Source organism: Rosa rugosa, chromosome 3, assembly GCF_958449725.1.
Source record: "Rosa rugosa chromosome 3, drRosRugo1.1, whole genome shotgun sequence".
Taxonomy (NCBI): Eukaryota; Viridiplantae; Streptophyta; class Magnoliopsida; order Rosales; family Rosaceae; genus Rosa; species Rosa rugosa.
Genome location: NC_084822.1, coordinates 20710877 through 20735012, shown reverse-complemented (window position 1 = coordinate 20735012; position 24136 = coordinate 20710877). Strand labels below are relative to the sequence as shown.

The following is a 24136-nucleotide window of genomic DNA, read 5'->3' as shown; positions in this document are numbered from 1 at the left end:
TGATTATCACTTGGACATTGATAATCCGGAAAGACTAGCACATACTATGTATGCTCAATATGGAGGATGATATGTCTCTTGTCATTTGTGTAGAGACACTAATACAAGTATGTGGGTGCTCTTAACTTAAAGAGTACACTGAACGCGATCATTAGAGTTCTTGTATGGAGTTTACTTACATGTCAAACTTGAACTCTAAATTGCAATAATACAATTAGTCCTTTGACCTGAGACACTATAGTTGTCTTATGAGTGAATGGATTAGCTCTTGATGATGCAATAATATTGTGTCCCTTAATGGATATAACAGATGCATTCATTGGTATAATCAATTCGGTCATGGAGACATGTGAGTGTACAACAAGGAATCTTTATCCTTAAGTAAATAAGGTGTATGTTCAAAGATGTGATTCAATGAGTCTTTGGCCAAAGCATTGAATGAGATTTAAAAAGGAGTTTTTAATCACATTCTAAGAATCACATAAGAATGAAAATCATATTAGGGGATTGACATATCAATTCCATACCCCGATGATGTGATTTAGAACATCGTGTTAGAGAATGACCGTATTGTATTGTAATTCCAATTGAATAGGTTATTTGTCATTCTACATTAACTAGGGTAGTCATGATATGTTGCAAGACGTCACTCATGACTTGTGAAATCCCCGAGGATTAATAAACATTTATTATCCTAATAACAAGGGAGAATCAAAAATGGAGTTTTTGATTCGTAAACAAAATAGAATGGTTTCTATAAACTTCACTGCCTTGTTAATTAGAACCTAAGAGATCGCACACCATATAAGTGGATCCTTGAGATTGTATATGAAGAAGATTAAACAAGAGTTGGTTATGAGCAAATAATTAATTAGATTTATTATTTGAACATAATTAGGATTTTCAGGTAAAACCGAACCTATTGGGCCTAAACGATTGTCGGGTTTTTTGGGGTGGACTTGGGCTTCATTAAATGAGATTTAAATGAAAGCCCAAGACACATTTTTAGTGCCCAATAACATGTACGGACCAGCCAAAATATTGGCTTTATGAAAGTCAATATTTTTCTTTTAGTAATTGGAGTTATTTCCTATTATATAAAAGTGAGAGCATGGACAAAGAAAAGTGTGTGTCTCCACACTATTATTTTCAGATTTGAGAGAGAGAGAAAGCTCTCTCTTGGTCCATTACAAAATTAAAGGAAAGAATAACACTTGCATAATTTCTTCTTTTCTTTCATCTCTTGATTCACTTGGTGAAGATCCTTAGAGGCCATATCCTTTTGTGGCTCTACTTGTTACATCAAGGAGAATATTACAAGCACAAGAAGGAGTATAAGAAGGAGTTCTTAATTCAAGGTGCTTCAAGGCGGAGGAAGCACACACAAGGAGAGATCAAGGAGATGAACTTTGGTGGTTCACTTGGATCGGATTAAAAGCACGCTCCAAGGATGAGTAGAACATAAACTCCCTCTTTGTTCTTCCTTACTATGCATGCTATGTTTATATACATATCAAAATAAGCCAAGATCATGGGTTAAAGGAATGGATTTTATGTTTAGTTAGTAGTTTAATTGTTAAACTAATTCCGCACTAATTAAAAAGTTTTTGAAATCCATCCATTCCTTCATCAACTAGGAAGCATGATCGGAAAAATAAAGGAAAATGGCGAAAAATGAGGAGTCCTGATGACAATAGGATACCTGGGTGGACTAGGAGAGCCCAAGAACAAGCTCAAAACGTTCTCTACAAAGGTGATATGGATTGGGAGTCATTTTTGGTAAGAAAAGATGGTTAAAAATCAGATTTTGGGTCCGTATTAGACATAAACTGATTTTAGCCGAATTTCAAGAATATATATGGATAATGACATCTCAATTAAATCCTAAATGCATCTAGACATGATTATGGCCAAAGGGAGACTTCGACAGATAAGGAAGGAGAATTTCAAGGGATTGCAACAGCAGAAATGTTGAAAACAGGTCCAGATACATTCCTTGATGTCCACATTCATTCTCGGCTGAAATTGAGGAGATAAATCAGAAAATAATCATGTAATTAATGCAAAAATAATCTCCCTTAAATCAAGGTGTTATTTTGGAGGTTTCTCATTGGTTGGATGACACAAGAATGCTGACGTGGATTTATCTGATTGGTTGGAGCTATGTGGCGCAAGCAGATAATTCCTAAAAATTAAAAGAATGATCTAGAAGGCTTGGACATCCTCCTATAAATAGGAGCATCATTGACACAACTTCACACACCTCTCTTCCTCAGAAAATAAACATCAGAAAATTTTTCTCCATTCTCTAGTCTTCAGAAGCTCTGCGTTTCAAGCAAGGAGGAGAAGAAGTCATGCAATACATCAAGATCCTAACCGCCATCCACCCTTGTGTCGTCCCTAGAAGATTGTTTGCTTTCAAGGATCTTCAAGTTCTTCGTCTCAAAGTTTTGTCATTCATCTTTCACGGTGTATTTCATACTTTCTTTTGTTTTCCTTTGTTTGATTCGTAGAGTTATGAATTCTAGTTAACATGACGTTAAGGGCAAAGTTTAAAGCCCGTTTATATGTTTTGAAATAAAGTTGTGATTTTTATCTGTTGATTTATATGTTGCTTATGTAAGATTGCTTGATTGATTTTGGATTACAGAAAACTTTTATATGTATGTGTTCTTTGATGGCCAACTTAGGATATATGCATGTAATTGGAGCTAGATTTAGGTAAACAATTCACCTAATAGTTTTGTGAATTAACTTATTTCATAAGTAGTAAAGGCTTTGGACAAAAGTCGAAATCAATTAAGGAGGATTGCAAATAGATGAGCTTTCTCATACTAGGTTGTGCACTTTGGTTGACATCCTTTCTTTGTTCTTAATGCGTTGAATGTGTTCTTGATTAGCTAGCTTTCTAGACTATGATTGCATGTTCAATAGGATTGATTTAGGTGCTTTCACTTAGATTAATTATTCAAGGAAAGTAAAATATGGGAAATCGTTTGCTTACTAACGTTTCACATGGTCAACTTCTTTCTCATGACATAGAAAATCAACTATAGGAATTGTAATCGGATTTCATTTATATGATTGTGGTTTTGATCTTTATTCCTTGCGTTCCACCCTTGTACATGTATTTTACATTTTTATTTTTGTTTCTTTTAATTTTTTAATTTTATAATCATAAACCCCCCCCCTTATTTGTGTTTACTTGTATATATTTTCATTCTTTGTTTTATTTTTTGTAAATAATACTTTGTACTTGTATTAATTCTTTATTTGTTTTTACAGTTACAGGTGTACCCTCAATCCCCGGCTAGAACGATCCCTACTTATTCTATACTGACAACTACATTTTGAGGGTTAAATTATGCGCTTACTTTAAGCACTGTCAATCAACATCACTTGCTCTAAGATAGTTGAATGTATTATAGATTTCTGTAAATATGTGTACACTGAATTTTCAAAAGGCTCTTTCTGTCTCAAAACAATATTCCAATGCATGTACATACTTTTGATGCATACACAGAATTTCCAATTCTTAAATTCACAATGTAAATAGAGCTTGTCAAATCTACCAAATTCATTCTATATATTATATATCGATTTGGGAATCCAAATCAGTTCTCTGCAACATCCGATTCTTCATTAGAATTTAGGATTCAAAATCAATTCTCTGCATATGCATTTGATCCTTGGCTTCATATTCTGCTCAACATTCCATGGCAAAATGTAGAAAATAGCTAAAAATATGGTTTTTTTTAATTTTTTAATTTTTTATATTACAGTGATGAACTTAATTTCAGCTTTTATAAAAGTGTTAGATAGGTGTCTTCTGTCAAAGGAGTTTTTTGCTTCATGTACTTACAATGCCGCGGTTATTTACTCTTGAATGCGTATACTCAAGGTGTGTTCTGGTAATTGGTGCAAAAACCTAGTGATGCTTTGGCTTAGCCTGAAGTTGAGTTAGTGCTTAATGTAGGTTTGTTTTCATTTGCTTGGTATGTGTATGAGAGATTTCACCTATTTGATGCAAATATTCTTGGTAAATTAGATACTGTACAATATTTATATATTTCATGACACTTAGTCGTTCACCCAAACAAAGGAAACTGATCCTTCAATTAAGTTCAATACGAAACCAAGTTTCATCAACGAAAAAAGGAACTTTCACTCGGTTAACGAGCAACTGTTCACCTAATGCATAACAAAAATCTAAAAATTTAACTTCTTTCCTTTATCATTAGCATAATGTATGTTGTATTTAGTTATTTACAATCTTCACATGCAAAAAGTCTGTTTCTTATGTAGTATTGTGCATTGAGTTGATTCTCCCTCATAAGCTGAGAACTTTCGTAGTATCTATTTTACATAACCATTTGTCATAAGGTTTCATAGTTCTAGTGTACTAGAGTTGGTGCTGAACTTCATTGTAAATCCCTACTTGCATCTTTGAGGTCAAAGCAACAAAAACATAATGCTAGCTGCATCTAGTTTCAGCATTGATTTAGTAATAGATTAGTTGTTTGTTTCTCCTTCTCATCTATGCTTCTTTAAAAATCAACACATTAAGAATCTCATCCTTGAATGAGTAGATATAAAAAAGCATGAGAGAATCCCTTTTATCACACAAGTGAAGAGACGCAGAAGTATTTGCTTAAGATATAAACAACAGGAGTCATCCAAGAGAATATAAAAAAAAATTGTACTAGTAGCATTGTAAAACAGTCGTATAAACTACAAAAATTTTAAAAACAAAAATTGCAAATCATGCCTCTTCAAACATTCATAATTGTTCTTCTGCATTGTGATTGCCTTCAACAACATGATTGGGTTCAAGATCAGGTGCAGCTCTTGCATCTCTCCACATATGATTAAATATCTCCATTCTCCAATCATTAACTTCCTCTCTTTGTTAGTCTTGGGTTTGAAATTCATCTTCAGGATCTTCTTCATCTTCAGAATCTTCTTCATCCTCGGGTTCTACAGGAAATAAATCAGAACGACATTCCTTACGAAGAAAGTAGTGAAGTCCTGCACAAGCCAACACTAGCTCCGCTTATGTCCTAAATGGGAATAGAGGTGCAGTCTTGAATATTGTGAAACGGAATTTAAGTACTCCAAATATTCTCTCAACTAGGTTTCTCAAGGAAGCATGGCGAATGTTGAATAATTCACGCCCATTTTCAGGGTTGCGACGTTGACCGTTGAACTATTTGAGATGATAGCGAACGCCATGAATAGCTGCTAAGAAACCACGTTTATTTGCAAATCCCGCATCCACCAATAAAAATTTACCTAGATAGAAATAAGTAGGGCTGGGCACGGTCCCAGACCGGCACTGAATTTACAGGGACCGGGACCGAGACCGGCAGAGCAACTCCGGGTCGGGCTTTAACATGCAGAGTTCCAGGACTGGCCTAAACCCGAACCGTGACAATATGGTCCGGTTTTGCCGGGCTTTCGGTTCCTGGCAGACTTTACAGCAGTGCTGCAATTTGACACCAAAAACGCTGGGCTTTCAGAGAGAACAAAGTTCCCACTTCCAACTTTCCATGTTCCAAGTGAAAAATCGAAAACAAAATCCAATTATCCAACTGCAAAATCGAAAACAAAATTCAAGTACAAAGAATATTACAATCCAAAATCCCAAATCGAATAGCAGATTGCTCACTACTATACCGCCTATACGAGTACTTTTCTTCCAATTTCAGTAACTTTAGCAAGAAACTTAAAGAGTAAGAACAAAGAAGAAAAATTTACCTTCAAACGCAGAGCATTAACTTGACCCGCCAGACCCAAAACTCGACCCGCCGCCTCTCGGGCATTACCCAAGCTCGGACGCCCTCCCAAGACTCCAGCACACTCATGGTCTCGTCGTTGACGGTAAACCCGACATGCAAAACGGTGTCGCGAAGCCGGTGCTTGGGGTCGAGCGGCGGGAGGATGATGTCATCGTGGGTGTCGAAGAGGCGGAGGTTGTGGGACTTGAAGACGAGGTCAGCGGAGGAGGACAGAGACTGAGCTCTGGCTTTGTGCTAGGGTGGTGAACTGGATGCGGCAGAGAATGGTGAGGAGGTCGTTGGAAGAAGATGAGTGGTCCGAGAGTGGACTGAGAGGTAAGAGGCGGAGAAGAGGTTGATCGATTTGGGTGTGAGGGACTGAGGGTGTTGGATAACTGATTAGGGCTTACCAATCTGTTGTGGTCATGTCTATACTAATAGCATAGACTTCGAAATATGACCTATGAATGGAAGCCACATATACAAGTTCGGGTTTTTCGGTTTAAGAAGTCAGCCAAACTCAAGGACCGGGACCAGACCGGCAAGTGTGAGTACTGGGACCGAACCGGACCGAACTCACTCATTTTCAGTCTAAAACCCGACCCGAACCGGCCGGTCCGGATCGGTTTTGTTCGGTTTTTCGGGTTTTCGGGTTTTCGGTCATTTATGCCCACCCCTAGACATAAGGTTAGAATTAGGAGACTACATCGAACTAAAATAAAATTTAGTTCATAAATAAAACTTTTAAACTAAACTATTTTGTTGGGATGAAATCTATGATAATACTCTCGTGGTTTAGGCATATGATGTGAATTTAAAGAAAACTTTGGATAAAATAGTAGAAAAAATGTAGGCAACTTGACTTTATATTGTAAATCAACATAACTAAATTGGGAAAATATAGAAATACACCAAGATATAAATATATACCAATATATTTAAATTTTATTATGATAATTTAATGAATATACTAACTCGTATGATTAAAATAAAATTAATAATAATTTGTCGGCCAAAAATGCTGCTTTATTAGATGGTGGGACCCAGATCATCCATGCCAACACTTAACAAATTATTTGGATGGAAAACTTAACGGCATCTTACAATAAAAAAAAATGAACATTATAGGGTAGTAACTGTTTAAATTAAAAGCACAAGTGTAAGTTTGTATATGATAGAACACTACAAAGTAGTAAATCGTAATTTGCCTTTTTTTTTTTGTGTAAGACAATCGATTATATAATACTATATGGTTAAAGTTAGAAGGTCTGTTGACTAAAATTAGACATAACAAAATAAGAAGTCAAAAGCAATAAGCAAATGTGGAATTGATACATTGCCTTCAAGGTACTTTGCTACTATACTTTTACTATTATATTGCTAAGCTAGGTTGTGATACCACAATTAAAAGGGGTTCTGTTGTGGTTAAATGTATGGCTAACTTTACTATTAAAGATATTGAGACTTGAACATGGACATGCAAGAGCTTAAGAGTGCAAACACAACTAACTTATTGGGCTGAATAAGAGTAGAAACAGAGGTTCTTAGACTCGAAAGTTCTCTAACTAAATTTTAGTAGTTATCATGGCATGCATTTAATTATGAATAATGATTCTAAAAACAGAGACTTCTAAAAACAAAGAATAATGCTTAACACAAGCAGAAGCTAGCTATTAGCAAGCACTGTGACGTGTGACATCGATTTGCGAACAAGCATACATATGAATTTCTGTCAGGGAAAGACCTTCCAAACTAGATCAACATTTTTCTTCTCTAAAACACGCTACCTACGTACTGTCACGTACAATTGACATCGATTTGCGTATGGACATAGTAGCTTGAGGAGTGCGTGTTTAATGTCATGGATGTATTGCACGAAGTGGACAGGTGCTCTTTCTTCATAGGGTTGTGGGTCATCTCGACAGAACGCAATAATATTATGCGAAAATGGGTTTCTTTTTGTGTCTACAATGCAGCACTATGGGCTGATAGTTTTTTAGAAAATTACGAACATTGCCATCCTAATAGCAAGTCCAAGTAAAGACGCCAAAAGCTAAGCAGCAAACCCACACCCCCCTCCCACGTGGCAGATTGAAAGTTAATATTGGTGGAAGTTTTCATCCAGAAATAAGTGATGGAGGTATTAGTGTTGTTATCCGGGATGAAGATGGTATTTGTGTTGCAGCAATGGCGCATTATTTTCCTCATGTTCTTTCTTCTTTACACATAGAGGCGGAGGCTTGTAGAGCTGGTTTCTTTTATCAATCATCAAGATTTTGATGCGTTTGACCTTAAGAATGATTGCTCACTCGTGCTAGCTGCTTAATTTGCAACAAAATGTGGAGGACATATCTGAAGTAGGGCGCATTATCGATGATTGTAAGTGACATTTGACATCTTTACACTCTATTCGGGTTAAGCATGTCTTTCGAGAAGCTAATGGTGTGGCAAATAGATTAGCACACCTAGCTAGTTCTAATTACCTTGATAATGTTTGGTTTGATGAGACACTTGTGATTCTCCAGAATGTATCCTATGAGGATATTTGTAATGATGCTAGAGGTCAAGGTTTTACGTCCCCCCTCTATACATGTTTTATTATCTAAAAAAATAAGTCGGATGTGGGGATGAGCCTCCCATCTTGGCTGGGTTACAAACCTGTTTAAAAAAAAAAAAAAACTATTTCAGCAAAATATACAAAAACTTTCGAATTTAAATGTAATCAAATCTTATCTAAAAATAAATTCAATCAAATCAAATAAGATTTTGACAACTTGTTCTTGAAAATTAGAGAAAAAGAATGTATTTTCTAAATTTTGTTTTGTCTTGAAATAAAAGTTGGGGTAATGATAGAAAATCAGTCCATCCCACTTTCAAAATACCAAGCTGACACAAAAAATGTTGTTGTATCTCTCAAAGTGGTGCAACACTTTTCTTCTCCCTCGCACATGTTTTGAATATTTTAATTTTTTTTTCAATGACTAAAACAAAAGGGGGAAACTAAAAAACAAAGCCACGACTAACGCTCCCTCCCAGCTGATCCAAATGGAACGCTAAGGACACAAAAATGGGCAAACAGAAAAACCAAATAGAATGATTATGGTTATTATGCGCAAGCTTTGCTAGTTGATCCGCCAAAAAGTTTGTCTCGTGATAAATATGTCTAAATATTTGTGATGCCAATGATTGTATATCATTCATAAGAGTCTGGATCCTCAATGGGGTTCAGGATCTGATCAATAAGAAGCTTGGAGTCTCCTTCCATAATTACATTCGAATATTGTTGTATCCGAGCTGTATGAAGGACATCTCTTAGAGCTGTTGACTCTGCCACTAGTACATTAGAAGTACCAAGTTTTCTACTTGCAGCAAAAAGAGGATTGCCAGCCTCATTTCGGAACACAAAAAACCAATAGTAGTTGTTCCCTGCCCATCAGAGCCATCAAAGTTTAATTTAACTTGATTAGCATTAGGAGGTTGCCACTTAATATGGAAATACTTGGAAACTTTTGGAGCAGAATGTCATGGCCCGAATTTCAATCACAAATAATAATACAAAATCAATCAAACACAAGAACACCGGGCGTGATGATTCGGACATCAACACTAAATTTCACTTAGAAATTTTCCTTTAAACAAGGCAACCAACGATGTCCCGAACCCACAATATCAATATAGACTCGTTCTTTAGAGTCACATATTACATTACACAGTCGAAGTCTTACTAACAGTGAAGCCACAAAATTAGCTTCCTACCCGAACAGTTGCTATAAGATCTCAGCTTTAGCCACGATTTCCCTGATCTGCAGGATTAACCCCTACACCATTGAATAATGTACCGAGTTGCCATACAAAAAATCCGGTAAGCTTACTAAAACTTGTATGAGTAAACTCAAAACCACAAAGCAGAAACGCATTCTTAAGTCACCTCAACCTAAACAATGATAAACACATAACTCACAACTATAACCATCAGTTTCATAACCTTCCATATCATGCTTATGTAGGTCAACTCGTGACTAAAACCACATGCTCAGATTCTCAACCTAGCATCTAATTATACAAATTCTAGTCAAACAGAACCTCCTCGAGTAATGTTTGACAATCATTTAAATGCACAACGACGAATCACAAAAATCACACTCCTTTCCTTCCCATTGGAAGCCTTTGTCATCAACGTGACATCAAAGGTGAAAATTAATGAAACTTCCTATCCTCCCCACATGAACAATCCTCACCACAATGGCCCTTCAAAACATTCAAAGCCTCAACAGTAAAACCAAGAAGAAAGCAAGGCAATCACAAATCAAACAAAGGTAAAACAAATCATAGTAGCCCTTGCGTATAGTTTAGTTCAGAAGGCTACATTATACAATCAATTCAAATCCTACAAATCATCAACACTCTAACTCTCACGTCTATCGGTAGCCCCAACCTTCACACATAGTTACCATCCCATTAGTTGTTAACTTAATAACAACATACCTACTTCATAGAGAAATCATCACACTGATCATCATCACATAGATTTTACTGGTCATCACACAAATATTCCTGTATCTTTCACGCAGCAATCATCACAAAGATCATCACACAGATATTCCTACACATGCTTTACATGGCAATCATCACAAAGATCATTACACAGATATTCCTACACAAACTTTACATGCATATCATCACAAAGATCAATCACACTGATTTCACCGATCATTACACAGATATTCCTACTTAAGCTTTACATGACAATCATCACAAAGATCAATCATACTGATTTCACCAATCATTACACAGATACTCCTACACAAGCTTTATATGGCAATCATCAATTAAGATGGTCATACTAGACCCATGGTATCTCAACAAATGAAATTCTACAATCACAACTCAATACACAATTTCACAATTCTCAACAATAATGAACTCATTTCAAAATATTGTTTGCATCACAACGAAACCACCAATACAAATATATTTCACACATACACACACACACACACACATGTAGTCATCAACTCAGGAATGCCACTAATACCAACTATAGTCATGGTTAAACTAATAACTCCAAGACAATATGGTAACTATACTCATAACGAATATCGTGAGATTTACTCACTTCTGAATCCCGCTGCGTTTTCACGCACTAATCAAGACAAGCACAAATCACTTCAATCCACTCAACACAACTTTGTCAAGTACGTAAACACATACAGTCTCAATTTAGTGCTCGAAACACAAAGTGATTAAAGTTCGAATCCCCCATTTGAACTAAAATCTGAAAGTAACGCCAATCGAGGCAAAACTTCATCTAAGACCACCCAAAGTTTCTGGAACACTGTTACGATGAATATGTCATAACGACAAGTCGATCCCACAGTCGGATCCTCATGGATCGAAAATCGAACGATTCGAAACGCTAAAAACCCTAACATGCTCATATGATCTCCAAAATTACAAATCATAAATCAAAATGCTCGTATCGACGAGTAGATGATAAATGAAGCAAGAAACTGCCCCTAACCTAGCCGGAAATGCCGCCAAGCACCGCCACCGGCCAAACTAAAAACCACCACAATCTAACCGTCCAAAATGTCAAGAATACCAAGTATAGCAACTTAGATACCTATAGCTTGAACCAACTCGGCCTAGATCGTCGCCGATTGCCGTCATAGGGCAAATACCATTGTTCACTGTGAGTTGACTATGATTCGGTGTAAATCGTCCAAAATCACCACCAAGGGTCGAAGGAGGAAGCTCCCATGAACCTAACAAATCCGGTTTGAGCCGCTGTCATTGCCGGAGGAGGAAAATCATGTCTGGTCTGCCTTCGCCTCCACAATCCGCCGTGTACGCTTCGAATCGCCACAAGCCACCACCGTAGAGAGGACCGCATGGAGGAGGCGAGCCTATCTGTGTCGGTCTCGTGGCTTGGGGTCGCGGGAACTCGTCGGAAAAGTCGGGCTTTCCAATCGGGTTCAGGTTGGGTCACCCGGAAAACTGGGAGAGTTTGGTTCTGGAAATTTCTGGAAAAAGGGATTGAAATGGAAAGTGATTTCCATTTTCGGAAATCTTCTATTTATAGTAATTTTCCGAAAATAGTAGAAACCTCCACTGACCATAACTTCTTCGTACGAACTCTGATTTTGGCGTTCCACATATCCACGAACTCGGTATGGCACTTCTCGAGACCTTTTTGCTCTGGCCGACGGTGGCTCTGTGGAACTGCTTGGGCGGCGGCTATGTTAGTATTGTAGGAGACGATGTATTTGTTAATCCTCTTTAAAGAAAAAGAAAAAAAAATATATTTGTTAATTTTTTAGGGTTATACTATTTTGCCCTATCCGTGTGAATTTGAATTAAGCTGTAATTTTTCTTATTGGGTTTATCTGTAATTGAGCCTTGTTTTGAGCTCTCCCTTTACTTATCATTACTGAAGTTTCATTAATTACCATAAAAAAAAAAAAAACAGGTTCGTATGGTAGCGAACTGACGTAGGTGGGCGAATGAAACAGAAGAGGTTCACAGCTTAAGCATGAAACAACCCGCAGAGAATCGAAACCCCGCGCACTCCGGAAAAGCTGAATCTAAAATCGAATCATTCCAACAGACATTAGTTGGTTTTGACTTGATAGCTGGAATTTTGTGAAAACCTTAGAAAAAAAAGCCAAAACTGGTGAGGATGGTTGGGACCAAATTCCTAGTCCCTCCATATTTGAACGACACTTGTTCTGTTTGTTTCGATGGTCAGCAGTTGTTGTTGTTCTGTTCCCATTTGGTCTTAGAAAAGTAAAACAAACGCTGACCCCTAAATCATTGTCTCCCCAGAGAGAGAGATATAGAGACCCAAGTCAGTGACTTTGATTTGGTTCTCTTCCTTGAAATTTGAGATTGGCGGATTGGCCCTATATTTCTATGGCCAATCCTCAACATGAAGAAGAAGAATCAAAGTCAGTCGTCTCCATTGCATCAACCTCATTAAGGAAATCAAGGAAATCAAAGCGTCCTTCCTGGTTCACACCCAAGAGGTAATCTTTCTCTCTTCTTCTTTTTGACATTACAGAAAGTTTTGAATTTTATTCTTGGGTTTTCTTTGCTTGTTTGTTTAGTTTCATGGGTCGAAGAAAGAAACAGAATTTCTGCACAATTGAAATGTAGCCAAGTATTGGGTTTTTCATTTTTTTTCATGGGGAAACAGTTCTGATAATGAAGGGAGGTGCTATGGTAGTTACGGTTTAGTTAATGCATTGGACTTTTTGAGATTCGGTGAGTTAAGTATCATATGAGGGTCATGCAATGATTGTGAGTGACGTTAGGGTCATTAATGTCTTGGTTTCTATTTGGGTTTGTAATCATGTGTTTACCGACCTTGTCATTGCAGGTTACTTCTCATATTCTGTTTGATCAACTTGGTAAATTATGTGGACCGAGGAGCAATATCAAGCAACGGCGTGAATGGGAACCTTCCAATTTGCAGGAATGGTAAATGCAAACCTGCTACCGGCATACAGTAAGACTCATTTGCATGCCTCCTTCCTTTGGCTTTTCACATTTGGGTGTCATCCATGCGTTATTGGATCCTATTTATTTGAATGTGCTGAATTTTGATGTTGGTTGACACAATCATGTTTAAGTGCCGTCATTTTGAAACATAATAGAAGTTCCTTCAGAGCTAAGAAACAAATGTTCTCAATACCAAAGTTAAGAAACCAATCTTGTCTCCATATGAAAAAGATCATCTGTTTTCTAGGAGCACCTGACCGTAGAAGTAACCGGAATTGTTCTCTAATTACTGTTGGTGCACAGCCGATAGGATTTGTTAAAAATTTCCACACTGCAGCTGTAGTTATGGTTTCGTTGTGAATGCGGTAATTCAAAATTAGTTTCAAGAATTTTTTGAAGGGAAAAGAAAAAAAAAATAGAGGAAATTTTGTGTCCTTTTATACTCTATTCCTTAGATTTTTTCATTACGCTTCTGGCTTTTCTTGTATTCTTCTTACACATGCTAAATGTGATTCCTTTTTGCCATTTAATAACCATTGTCTACTTACCATAAAAAATGTTCATTATTTGTCTTCTTAATTTCTTTTCTTTGTAGGGGGCATTTTTTACTGAACAATTTTTCAGTTGGATGTCTATCGTCAGCTTTTATGGTTGGACTTCTGGTGGCTTCTCCAATTTTTGCAGCACTAGCAAAGAGGTAACAGTGACCTGTTGCATTGAACTGCCATGGTAGTGCATAATTTTAAAGATGAGATCTCAGTGTATTGAACGGAGTATTAGTTGTAGACAAGTATTGCAAATTCATCGAAAAGTATGCATGAAATTCTTTCTTTAAAGAACGGGAGCTTACTGTATTCATATAAATGTACGTAATGAACTAGAGAATGAAGTATTTCTTTTTTATTTCTCATATATATATTATCAAATTTTGCAGTGTAAATCCATTTAAGCTCATTGGAGTTGGATTGTCAATTTGGACTTTTGCTGTAACTGGTTGTGGTTTTTCATTCAACTTCTTGTCTATCTTAATCTGCCGCATGTAAGTGACTTGATCCTTCTTGTTTTCTCAATACACCCGTGGCCTAGCTTCTTCTTGTTGATATGCTATTTTGGTTGGTTTTGCCTGTATTAATCCAAGTTATGTTCTTTAAAGGCTAGTTGGTGTTGGTGAGGCTTCGTTTATTAGTCTTGCAGCTCCGTTCATTGATGATAATGCCCCAGCTGCTCAGGTATTGGATCTTTTGTTTCTGTTTATACCTATTCTTTTGCATTTGTTTGACCTGAGGTAATTACGGTATTACTATTTAGACCATCATTTCTGTTAAAAATATGATGACGCTAAGGCAGTGAGTATATGCTCTAGGATTTCGCAACTTCTCTATTTTATTTGGATATCTTGACATCTGTGGCTTTTGCTCCCTCTCTGATCAGAACAAGTTTTGTCTAGTGTTGGGCTTGGCTTCATTTACTAAACTTTTAACTTTTTGTCTTTTAGAATGCTATACATAAGCCTTAAAGTTCTGCAGCATATTAGGTTGTCTTTCTGTAACAAAGATGGTGGGATATAGTTATGAAGACTAAAATAGAATCTAATCGGTCATAAGCTACAGATATTCTGAACAAAACAGTCTCATGATCAGTTTCATGTCAGCAACAATTAATTGGACAATGCTTGACCTTATAATTTTCACGTGAGCTCTTCTTTTACTATTCTGTTAAGCTGAGAATCTGCCGTGCCTTATAGTCTCTTGTGATGCTGTTTTGGTTTTGTTCTTGTTGGGCTTCTCTGCTTGTAATGGTGTCTCACTGGTGTTGACAATTACTGCTCCTCATTGCTTCTGAATAGAGGAGGTCTTTGGAGATGGGGTTAGATGTATATCTTAGATCTAGGGTGATGGGCGGTTTCCATTCTTTAAGTCGGTACCATAACTGTCAGTTGTTTTAATCGATGGAGGATTACCAGCCAGAGTATGAAGCAATCTAAAGGTACAAGATAAAAGTTTGTAATAAAGCTAACTTTTCAGAATGTTCTTACAACATTTGAATGAGGTCTGGATGGAGTATGGCTGAGCTATAGAAAATAGCAATCTATAAGATTCCAACAAATGGCTAAATTTAGCTCTGCATAAAGCTGCAAGCTCAGTTGCCATTTCGGCCTAGAGAATGGAGGGCTTATGAGTGATTTTTGTATTGTTCAGTTCTCTGTATTGTGATGCTCCAGTAATCATTATCTTTTCCCATTGAAGCAGGGTTTTTGTAGGGAAAATAAACAGGTGCATCAGTTGCAAAAATGGAAAGAGAATAGGTTCATCACTAGCTTGCAATTACACATTTTTTGTTAAAATGCCATGCTATGTACCACACAGTTTTTGAGCAAGTTCTCAACTTTTAATTTTTGATTTTTGATATATATATATATATATATATATATATATATATATATTTTTAGAATGGGTGCTAAGTGTTCTAGAAATGCTACAAGAGAAGTTTCATAAACAGCTGGATAAGCTCCAATGTTTGTGAAAAGGTTAAACTTTGAAATTCTTCAACTTGAGGCCACGGTGTCGTGTCAGATCAGGTCCCATAATATGGCTTTTCAAAGGTTTTTGTTGAAACAAAAAGATCGGTGGTTTCAGCCTTGAATCTGGGATATTCTTGGCACACAAAAATTGCTCAGGGCACTGTAATTTGGTGGCTGCTTGTGTGTCAATTTGTTTTAGATATTTTAGATATATTTTCAACTTGATGTTCTTATAGTATGGTAGTGGCATATCCAATGACTCTTAATTCCATTAGAAGTATATTATAGAACATACTTGGATTAAATTAGTAGTTGTACTGCTAATTGTTGCAGTCATCTTGGGTTCATTTGGTAGGATTGTTGGCTTTTTCTGAACTATTATTAGATTTCGGATATATGTTTAAGTTGTAGATTTTATTCACTACCTGCCATGCCTCCATCCTCTCCCCTCTCCCCTCTCCCCTCCTTCCCTCTTCTTATCATGTATGTTCTCTTAGATATATTGATAATGTAGCCTCCTCTTTGTTTTTGTCTTATTTATTCTTCTTGAAGTTTTCTGTTAACTGATTGTGTCTTTTATCTCAGAAAACTCTATGGCTTTCAACATTCTACATGTGCATACCATCTGGATATGCACTTGGTTATGTTTACGGAGGCTTGGTAAGTTTATATACCCAATTGCTTCATGATTTATGAACTGAAAATTGTTAGATCACGAAAGCATGCACGTTTGAAAATATTCTTGTACAATTGTATCTGCTCTGTATAAAGTTCCTCAATTGTTTCCCATTTTTATTACATTTTTAACCTCTAATTAATTTATGGTTGTCTGTTACTTTAATGTATAGGTGGGAACTACTCTCAGTTGGCGTGCTGCATTTTGGGGGGAGGGAATTCTGATGCTTCCATTTGCTATTCTAGGATTTGTTATGAAGCCTTTGCGGATGAAAGGTGTACTTTTATGCGTTGATTCATTATGATCAGCAACTTTTTGGCGATCATCACTAACCAATTTTTTCTTACAGGTTTTAAGCATGATGAATCAAATGAAGCATTGACTGTGCAGGAGACGGCTGTCTCAGAAGTTCAAGGTACTGATACTTGTGAGTTGTGATTTATCTGCACATAGCACAATTTACCTTTTCTGAAGAGCTTATAATTAGTAGGATTATCTCCAAGAAACTATGTAATATGTGAAGCATTCGTCAATAATTCCGTAGGATTTCGTAAGATCTTTTATTCTTATATGACATCTTTCATCATTCATCAATTCTCTTGATACTAAGATTTGAATCGGTCCATCTAATATGTTCTCCATGATACAGCTCAATGTTGTTGATTGTGTAAGAATATTGCTTCATGTTTAAAATCTTTTCACATTCCTTGAGTTTTTGGGTAGCAGTTTGAAGGTCAATTGGCGGACTAAACTCTAGTACCATGATATGGAAAGAAATGAAAGATGCTATTCTCAAGTCATTGGACAATGCTTTAAGGAATATAAATTATTACCAGCACAAACTTGTATGATTGAAAGGGTGGAAAACATTTATCTTTAATGTTCGAATCTTTCATTAATTTCTTCGTCTTTGATTCTCTTCCTTGACCAATAACTATTGACTATACTTTTTGTAGCTCCTATTGTTCTTATCAGGATAGTGAAGCGTTCTGTTCTGTTGGTTATATTTCCTTAGATAGATTCTTCTTTGGCTATTGCTAATTTTGTTTTGAAACCCAATCTACGGATTCAGGTGCTTTGAACCCGAAGGATAGGGCAGTTTCAATGAAGGAAGATGTAACAAATTCTACCATACACAAACCTTCCAAGTGAGTCATTCATCCTTAAGCTTATATATATGGAGAAAATTATTGTATATCCATGTGTATTAATAGAAACTTTGTCTTTTACCAATACATGGCTGTCAGAATTAATTACCCATGTAAATGTGAACCAAATGTAGGTTTCCAACACTATCAATGTTCTGTGTTGTGTTTCTGTTTCTGAACAAGACAATTTCTTTTCTTTGCTTTATGTTTGTTTACAAATGAGCAACCGTTGTTGACATTGTAGATTTGATTGGTCTCCTTTTACAAGTAAAACATTGAACAGCCTACCCCCTTTTGTTTGGAGACAAGTGTTTTTGATTCAGTTGATAACTTCTTATATATATATATATATATATATATATATATATATATATATATTTTTTTTTTTTTTTGGGGTGGGGGAGGAGAAAGAAGATTTTAAAAAACAACAAACTATGTAAAATGAGTGGGTAAGGAATCCACAACCTGAAAATTAGAAGCTCAAATAAAACATCTCTCTATACGACCACATGAGTACAGGACACAAATTCTTAAAGAAGCACTTTTACCAAAGGAGACAGAACCAATGTTTTAAAAGTGTGTTTCTGAGGCCCGCTTCCATGCAAGACGGTCGGGAAAGGACCGAGGCTTTAGTCTCGGAAGGTGACGCCTCTGTCATTGTATCATGGTTTGTTTTTGAATTGTAAAAGGCTTTAGTCTTCCTTATCAGAAAGTTCTGTTTATATTATTCTTTTCCTTTATGTTTAAGTAACCCATGCCCAAATGAAAGAACTGAAAAATTCTTCAGACTCCTATCCCTTCACGTTACAAACAAAACAGGCCAAACTGTTGTTTTCTTATAACTTCCTTCCCATGTTATCTTTATTCCTCCATGTTGCAGTTTGCTTTGTATAAATCCCTTTCATAATTCTCTAGCAGTAATTACAATCATAAATATTTATTTATTGTTTTTAGTAACATGACATCCATTTGATGCTTAGATTCTTATTTTATGGCAGGCCAAAAATTGCAACAAAAATAAAGAATCATCTTTCAAGGTTTATGAAAGATATGAAGGATCTTTTGGTCGATAAGGTTTATGTTGTTAATGTTCTTGGTACGTTTACTTTCCTCTCCTCCCCTTGCTTTACCTACCATCTTTCGTATGTGATTTCTTTGGTTCATTGTGGTTTCTCTGTAAACTAGCTATTTTTCATGGCAACTCATGCAATGTCTGTTTTGAGAAGACGAGATATAATAATTTAGTGATCTTTGTCTACTACTAATTTTCTCCTGTACTGTTAATTTTCATTCTTAGGTTATGTAGCATACAACTTTGTAATTGGTTCGTACTCATATTGGGGGCCTAAGGCTGGTTATAATATCTATCATATGGTAAGAAACTGCATTTTATTTAATAACTCGTTCAATATTTTCCTGTTCTTTTCATAATCATGGTTTGTTTTTCATGGTGTTTGACAGACTAATGCAGATATGATTTTTGGAGGTATTACAATTGTGTGCGGAATATTGGGAACACTAGCAGGAGGCTTTCTTCTGGATTTCATGTCTAACACTATGTCCAATTCTTTCAAGGTAGGTATTCTTGTACTTTTATTAGGAAGGATCTAGAATGCCTTCCAAGCTCCATGCATTATTTCTTTTTCTCTTCACGACCGTACATGGAAGACTGAGCTACTTCATTGTGTGCTTTTGGATTTTGTTAATTTGCATTCTTTTTTCTTGTGTTCTGATGCCGTCTATTAGTTTAGAAACATTAATAGTCCTTTTGGGAAGCACGTTTAGAGATGCAATACAATCTTTTAGGAGTGGAAAACAAATTCTGTTTTCTATTTTTTTTTTTGGGTGCTAGGAATTTTATTGGATATGAATTAGAAACTCATCAGATGCCTCAGAATTTCACAGGTTTTGAACTAGATATCAACAAATGTGGTTGGCATGCGATTGTATTTTAATAGGAAAAATGATCATTGGTGCCTTTCTTCATGTTATGCACTTCTCAGCAAGAGTAGCAGTGCAGCTTTCATCAGGAAGTTGGGATGAGGTCCTTAGATTTTGATGGAAATAATGTTTCTCTCTGATGTCAATCCAGAGGACACTGTCATGCATTATTTGCTTTAATAATTAAATTAACTATTTATTTTCTTATTATTTTTCTTCTCTCTTTTCACACTCTAAATACTAGACTTCTATTTTGTTGCAGCTTCTTTCAACAGCAACGCTTTTTGGGGCAATATTATGCTTTGGTGCCTTTTGCTTGAAGAACATGTATGGTTTCCTAGCTCTTTTTGCAGTTGGGCAACTACTTCTCTTTGCAACTCAGGTACAAATCCAATCAAATAAGTGACCCACTTCTTATTTGGTGGGTTTGTTCAATTCACCTATCTTGCTAGTGCATGCATTTCAAATTTCTCTTATGGTTTAAATCTGAAAATAGCTAGTTACCATTAATACACTGTGCTTAGCAGTAAAAAACATCTTTGGAATACTTACTCTTGCAATTTCCATGTTTCCCTTCACAGGGTCCTGTAAATTTTGTTTGTCTCCATTGTGTTAAACCTAGTTTGAGGCCACTATCTATGGCCATTTCTACTGTTGCAATTCACATATTTGGAGATGTGCCTTCCTCACCTCTTGTTGGAGTTGTCCAGGTTTGCATTACTATTTTCATTATCATGCTTTTGAAAATTTGAATGTAATTTGTTATTGTCCATGCCTTACAATTGGTGAAGCTGGTATTCAGTTGAAATTCCAGTTGACATATTTGAGGAGAAGTGTGGGCGTTGTTAATGCTAAATCATAAGTAACTTGCCATGAGGGTATTTATAGTTCTCTATATTCCGTTTCCTGGTTTGAGCAGTGTTCTATAATTGACTTTTGGGCCAGAAGTCAAATGGGATATCCTTTATTATTATTATTTTTTGGCAACTGCCAAATGTGATATCCTAAAGTGTATTCTTCAGTGCTCCTATAAAACCCCTATAGGAGTCAATGAATGATAAAATTTTTGTAAGGAAATTCACCTGCCTTACATAGAAAAGACCCATTTTTTGCCTTCAAATGGTACGATGAAAGCAATCATGAGCTTCACATTCTAGTCAAGTGTGTGTATAGTTGCTTAGATTTGGTTTTGACTATGCAGGATCACATCCAGAATTGGAGGTCAACTGCTCTTATTCTAACATCCGTTTTGATTCCTGCAGCGGCCATATGGTTTACAGGTAACTTCTTGTTAGTTACTCAGTTAGTAACTTCTTGTTAGTTACTCTGTTAATAATTAAGGAACATAATTTAAATTCTATGATTTCTGAGAAAATAGCAATTTAGTTTGAGCATTCCCAAAAAAATATAGCACTTTACAGAGGGTAGAGGTATTGTTACGACTACTCTTGCTTTCTTTTCCTTGCCCAAGAGGATTATGCTGATCAGCTTCTCTGAGTTTAATGAAGTTGACAATTTTGGACCCTCCCCTGTTGATATAAATACCTTTGAAATCTTTGTTTCTACACCATTGCAGCAATTTTCATGGACAGCGTGGATAGATATGACGAAGAAAGTGATGATGAAGAAAGTGATGATGAGATAGAAACAACTGAAATGCCGTCGCTTGAAGAGAAGAAGACAGAGAAAACAACTGAATCTGCTGCTCAACCTGTCACATATTCAACTGTTGTCTAGTAGGTCCTTTTAATTTATGTAAATATGCTCCCAATTACAATTTTCTCTCTCTTTTTTTTTTATGAGGGCTTTGTTAATAACAATTTTTTTTTGCAAGGGTTTGTAGGAAATTAGTTTTGCTACAGTGAGACTTCATGTCATCTTACATTTGGATTCCGTTGGTTTCTAAGCCTTCACCAACGGGAACTCATCAATATATCAATTATTGATATTTACTGATAATTTCTTTATAAATTGAAATGGTGCTCTGCCTTCAAAATGTGAAATGAAGTTGGACTGAAATTCAAAACATAGAATCTTATTCAGAAGACAGCAATAAGAAACTGAAACTTAATAGTTTAAAAGACGGTCTGGAAGGATAAAGATAAACTAAAATGTTTTCAATCCAAAATGCTACAACTGGAAATGTAAAAAAGATCCTGAACATAGATTTATAAAAGTGGAGTTCATCAGGTGCTGAGATTACATGTGCCCAGTTCACCACTTGGTGCTTTGCCAGTCTCCATCGTATCATCATATGGAAGTGGGCGATCCTTTAGTCTTTCATGCTCTTCCAACAACTCCTTGGCCAGGCTTTCAAAATCACCACCGCAATTAATGAATTCCCCCAAGAATCTCCCAATAGAAAAATTAATAGTTTACTTGCCACAAGATAAATATCAGGTTCCTGCTCATTAAAAATCAAGTTAAAGTCATAATTCACAAGTAGGAAGATGAGAAAAACAAAGGTGGAATAATAGCAACAACAATAAGATTACTTACATCATAAAACCTAATAAAACAGGGCAACGCCTGAAGCTCCTGCATACCCATTAAGTTGTGAAAAATTAGAACTGCTAACAGTACTTGCCAAGATATATATACATATATATATGGCAGCAATATCAGAAAGCAAGATTACTCACAGGATGATGTTGATATAGGCCTTTAAAAATGGTGTACCGTTCAACGAATTGTTCCTGCACAGAAAGGAAAAATTAGAAGAGTGAGCTCCTGCATAAAATAATAATATTAAAAAAATAGAAAAAATAAAAACACTATTGCTTGTTTAGCTTCGAACAGAAGCATTACAAACACTTACAAAAAAAGAAAGAACAGAAGCATTACAAACAACACCACATTCCTAAAATCAAACTGCCTCTCAACATAAAATATATGAGAAGACTTTGAATATGAGTTCAATAAATTTGATTTTGTTTAATAAAATTCCACAAAGAAACTGGAAAAGTATTATGCAATGCCGACCTCAGTCATCCCACCCGTGGGTGTCAGCACGTAGGAATCGAACTCCATATCGCCCGACAGTGGTTTCAGTGCCTGCAATCATCAAAAGAAAAAGAAAAAAGAAAAAAGTGAAGCCATAAACTGATTAAGCTTTCCACTAATGTAATTGTTTGACATAAAATTATGTGCATGTGCGCTTAATGTTTGTCCTAGGACAAGTATTTATTTACATGCTGTTGCAGTGAAGGAGAGAAATAAGTGTGCGGAAAGAACAAAGGAAAAAGAAAACAACGCAAAAGATCTGCTGTCATTACCCAATGTGCAGGAAAACCAGATGCAAAAGCATTTAAAGCATTCACAGCCCTGAAGAAGACACTCGTGTCCTCAAGCGGCCCTAGTTTTGGATCGATCGAAAATCCCATCTTATTATCCTGCCCCAAAATAAGAAGAGAGAGTCATGTTCATAGTCCCAACCCCACACACACACACAAAAAAAGTCCTTTTGGTTGTTGGTGTAAGAACACATACGCCGGTCCATGTGCATATAAAGCCAAGTTCAGCAAAAGCTGGTACCACCTCTTTTTCCTAAGCAGCATCATCTGCACAAAGAGCAAACAATGCAACGGATGCCGATCAATGTTTTTGTTTTTGGCACAGGGCCCCCCGGCTTCTAAAGTTACAGCCATCCATCAGGGTGTGCTAAAGATAGGATGTTAATTGCTAATGCAGCTCATTCCTTCAAACAAAATACACAAGTGCTATGTAAGATCACTAGAGCACGGATCAAAAGGCATAAATTATATAAGAGTATATATAGCAGATAATTTCTCAATTCCAACGAAGCAACAGGAAGAGGAAGAGGAAGGTACCATTGCAGATAACTTCTGGATTGATGTCCACATGATACGAATCGGACGCTTGCAGCGAGGTGTCAAGGCAGTAAATATCTGGATCGTAACCGAAGTCATCGTCATCGCAGATGAGGCCGTCGTCCATCACGATTCGAAACCCTACTTTAGACAGATTCAGAGAGATCTGGTATTTTTTTTTGTTGAAATTAGGGTTGAGAAAAATCGACTATATGAGCATGCAGAAATGGTTGAGAGGGCCTGGGCGCCCGTGTTATGACTGATTTGGTTAAAACTTAAAAAATACACTTTTAGTCATTCTACTTTCGCTTGATTGACACTTTGGTCACTCATGTTTATAAAATTTCACTTTAGTCACTTAATTTTAACTCTGACTATCACTTTAGTCCGCCAGTGAATTTTTCCGATAAAAAAGATCACGTGACGCCTCACATGCTATTTTTTAAGGGTTATTTTTGTCCTTCAAATTCAGAAAATTTCAACCTATATTCAAACCAAAAGTCTCATGCAGGTCTCTTCAACATCCTAAAAAAAAAAAATCTCACGCTTTAGAATCTTAGAAAGGGAGAGGTTAGAATGCAAATCTCTGAAGGTGGTATGAGTTGGTGATGATAAACTATTGGAGCTATTTCAGAATCGATGGAGAGGCAGAACCAAATAATGGTAAGCATATTTAAACATGTTCCCTTCACATAATGAGTTTTCTCACTATTAATGGATTAAGTACGTAAATGAGTGGTTCA

At 36.2% G+C, this 24136-nt stretch overlaps 2 protein-coding genes across 6 annotated transcripts; one reads left to right on the top strand and one right to left on the bottom strand.

Moving 5' to 3' along the window:
- Positions 1-12395: 12395 nt before the first annotated feature.
- LOC133738830 (probable sphingolipid transporter spinster homolog 2) lies at positions 12396-21522 on the top strand. 4 transcript variants are annotated; one of them, XM_062166500.1, is made up of 17 exons: positions 12396-12802; positions 13156-13284; positions 13873-13974; positions 14212-14316; positions 14431-14506; positions 16384-16458; positions 16647-16749; positions 16824-16901; positions 17547-17622; positions 18621-18718; positions 18920-18996; positions 19084-19197; positions 19826-19945; positions 20145-20273; positions 20765-20843; positions 21140-21299; positions 21407-21522. In XM_062166500.1, coding segments are annotated over exons 1-17 (1635 nt in total). In that variant the 5' UTR covers positions 12396-12689; the 3' UTR covers positions 21408-21522. The 4 variants fall into 4 exon arrangements, with proteins under 4 accessions (XP_062022484.1, XP_062022483.1, XP_062022485.1 ...); XM_062166499.1 differs by having other exon boundaries at positions 21398-21522; XM_062166501.1 differs by having other exon boundaries at positions 12397-12802; positions 16824-16889; positions 17541-17622; positions 21140-21522.
- Positions 21523-21600: 78 nt separating this feature from the next.
- Positions 21601-23624, bottom strand: LOC133738832 (uncharacterized). 2 transcript variants are annotated; one of them, XM_062166505.1, is made up of 7 exons: positions 23394-23624; positions 23053-23260; positions 22839-22955; positions 22546-22617; positions 22206-22259; positions 22063-22101; positions 21601-21967 (listed from the first exon to the last, which is right to left on the bottom strand). In XM_062166505.1, exons 3-7 carry the CDS (start codon positions 22944-22946, stop codon positions 21836-21838), a joined length of 405 nt encoding a protein of 134 aa, XP_062022489.1. In that variant the 5' UTR covers positions 22947-22955; positions 23053-23260; positions 23394-23624; the 3' UTR covers positions 21601-21835. The 2 variants fall into 2 exon arrangements, with proteins under 2 accessions (XP_062022489.1, XP_062022487.1); XM_062166503.1 differs by having other exon boundaries at positions 23053-23123.
- Between the last annotated feature and the right edge of the window lie 512 nt (positions 23625-24136).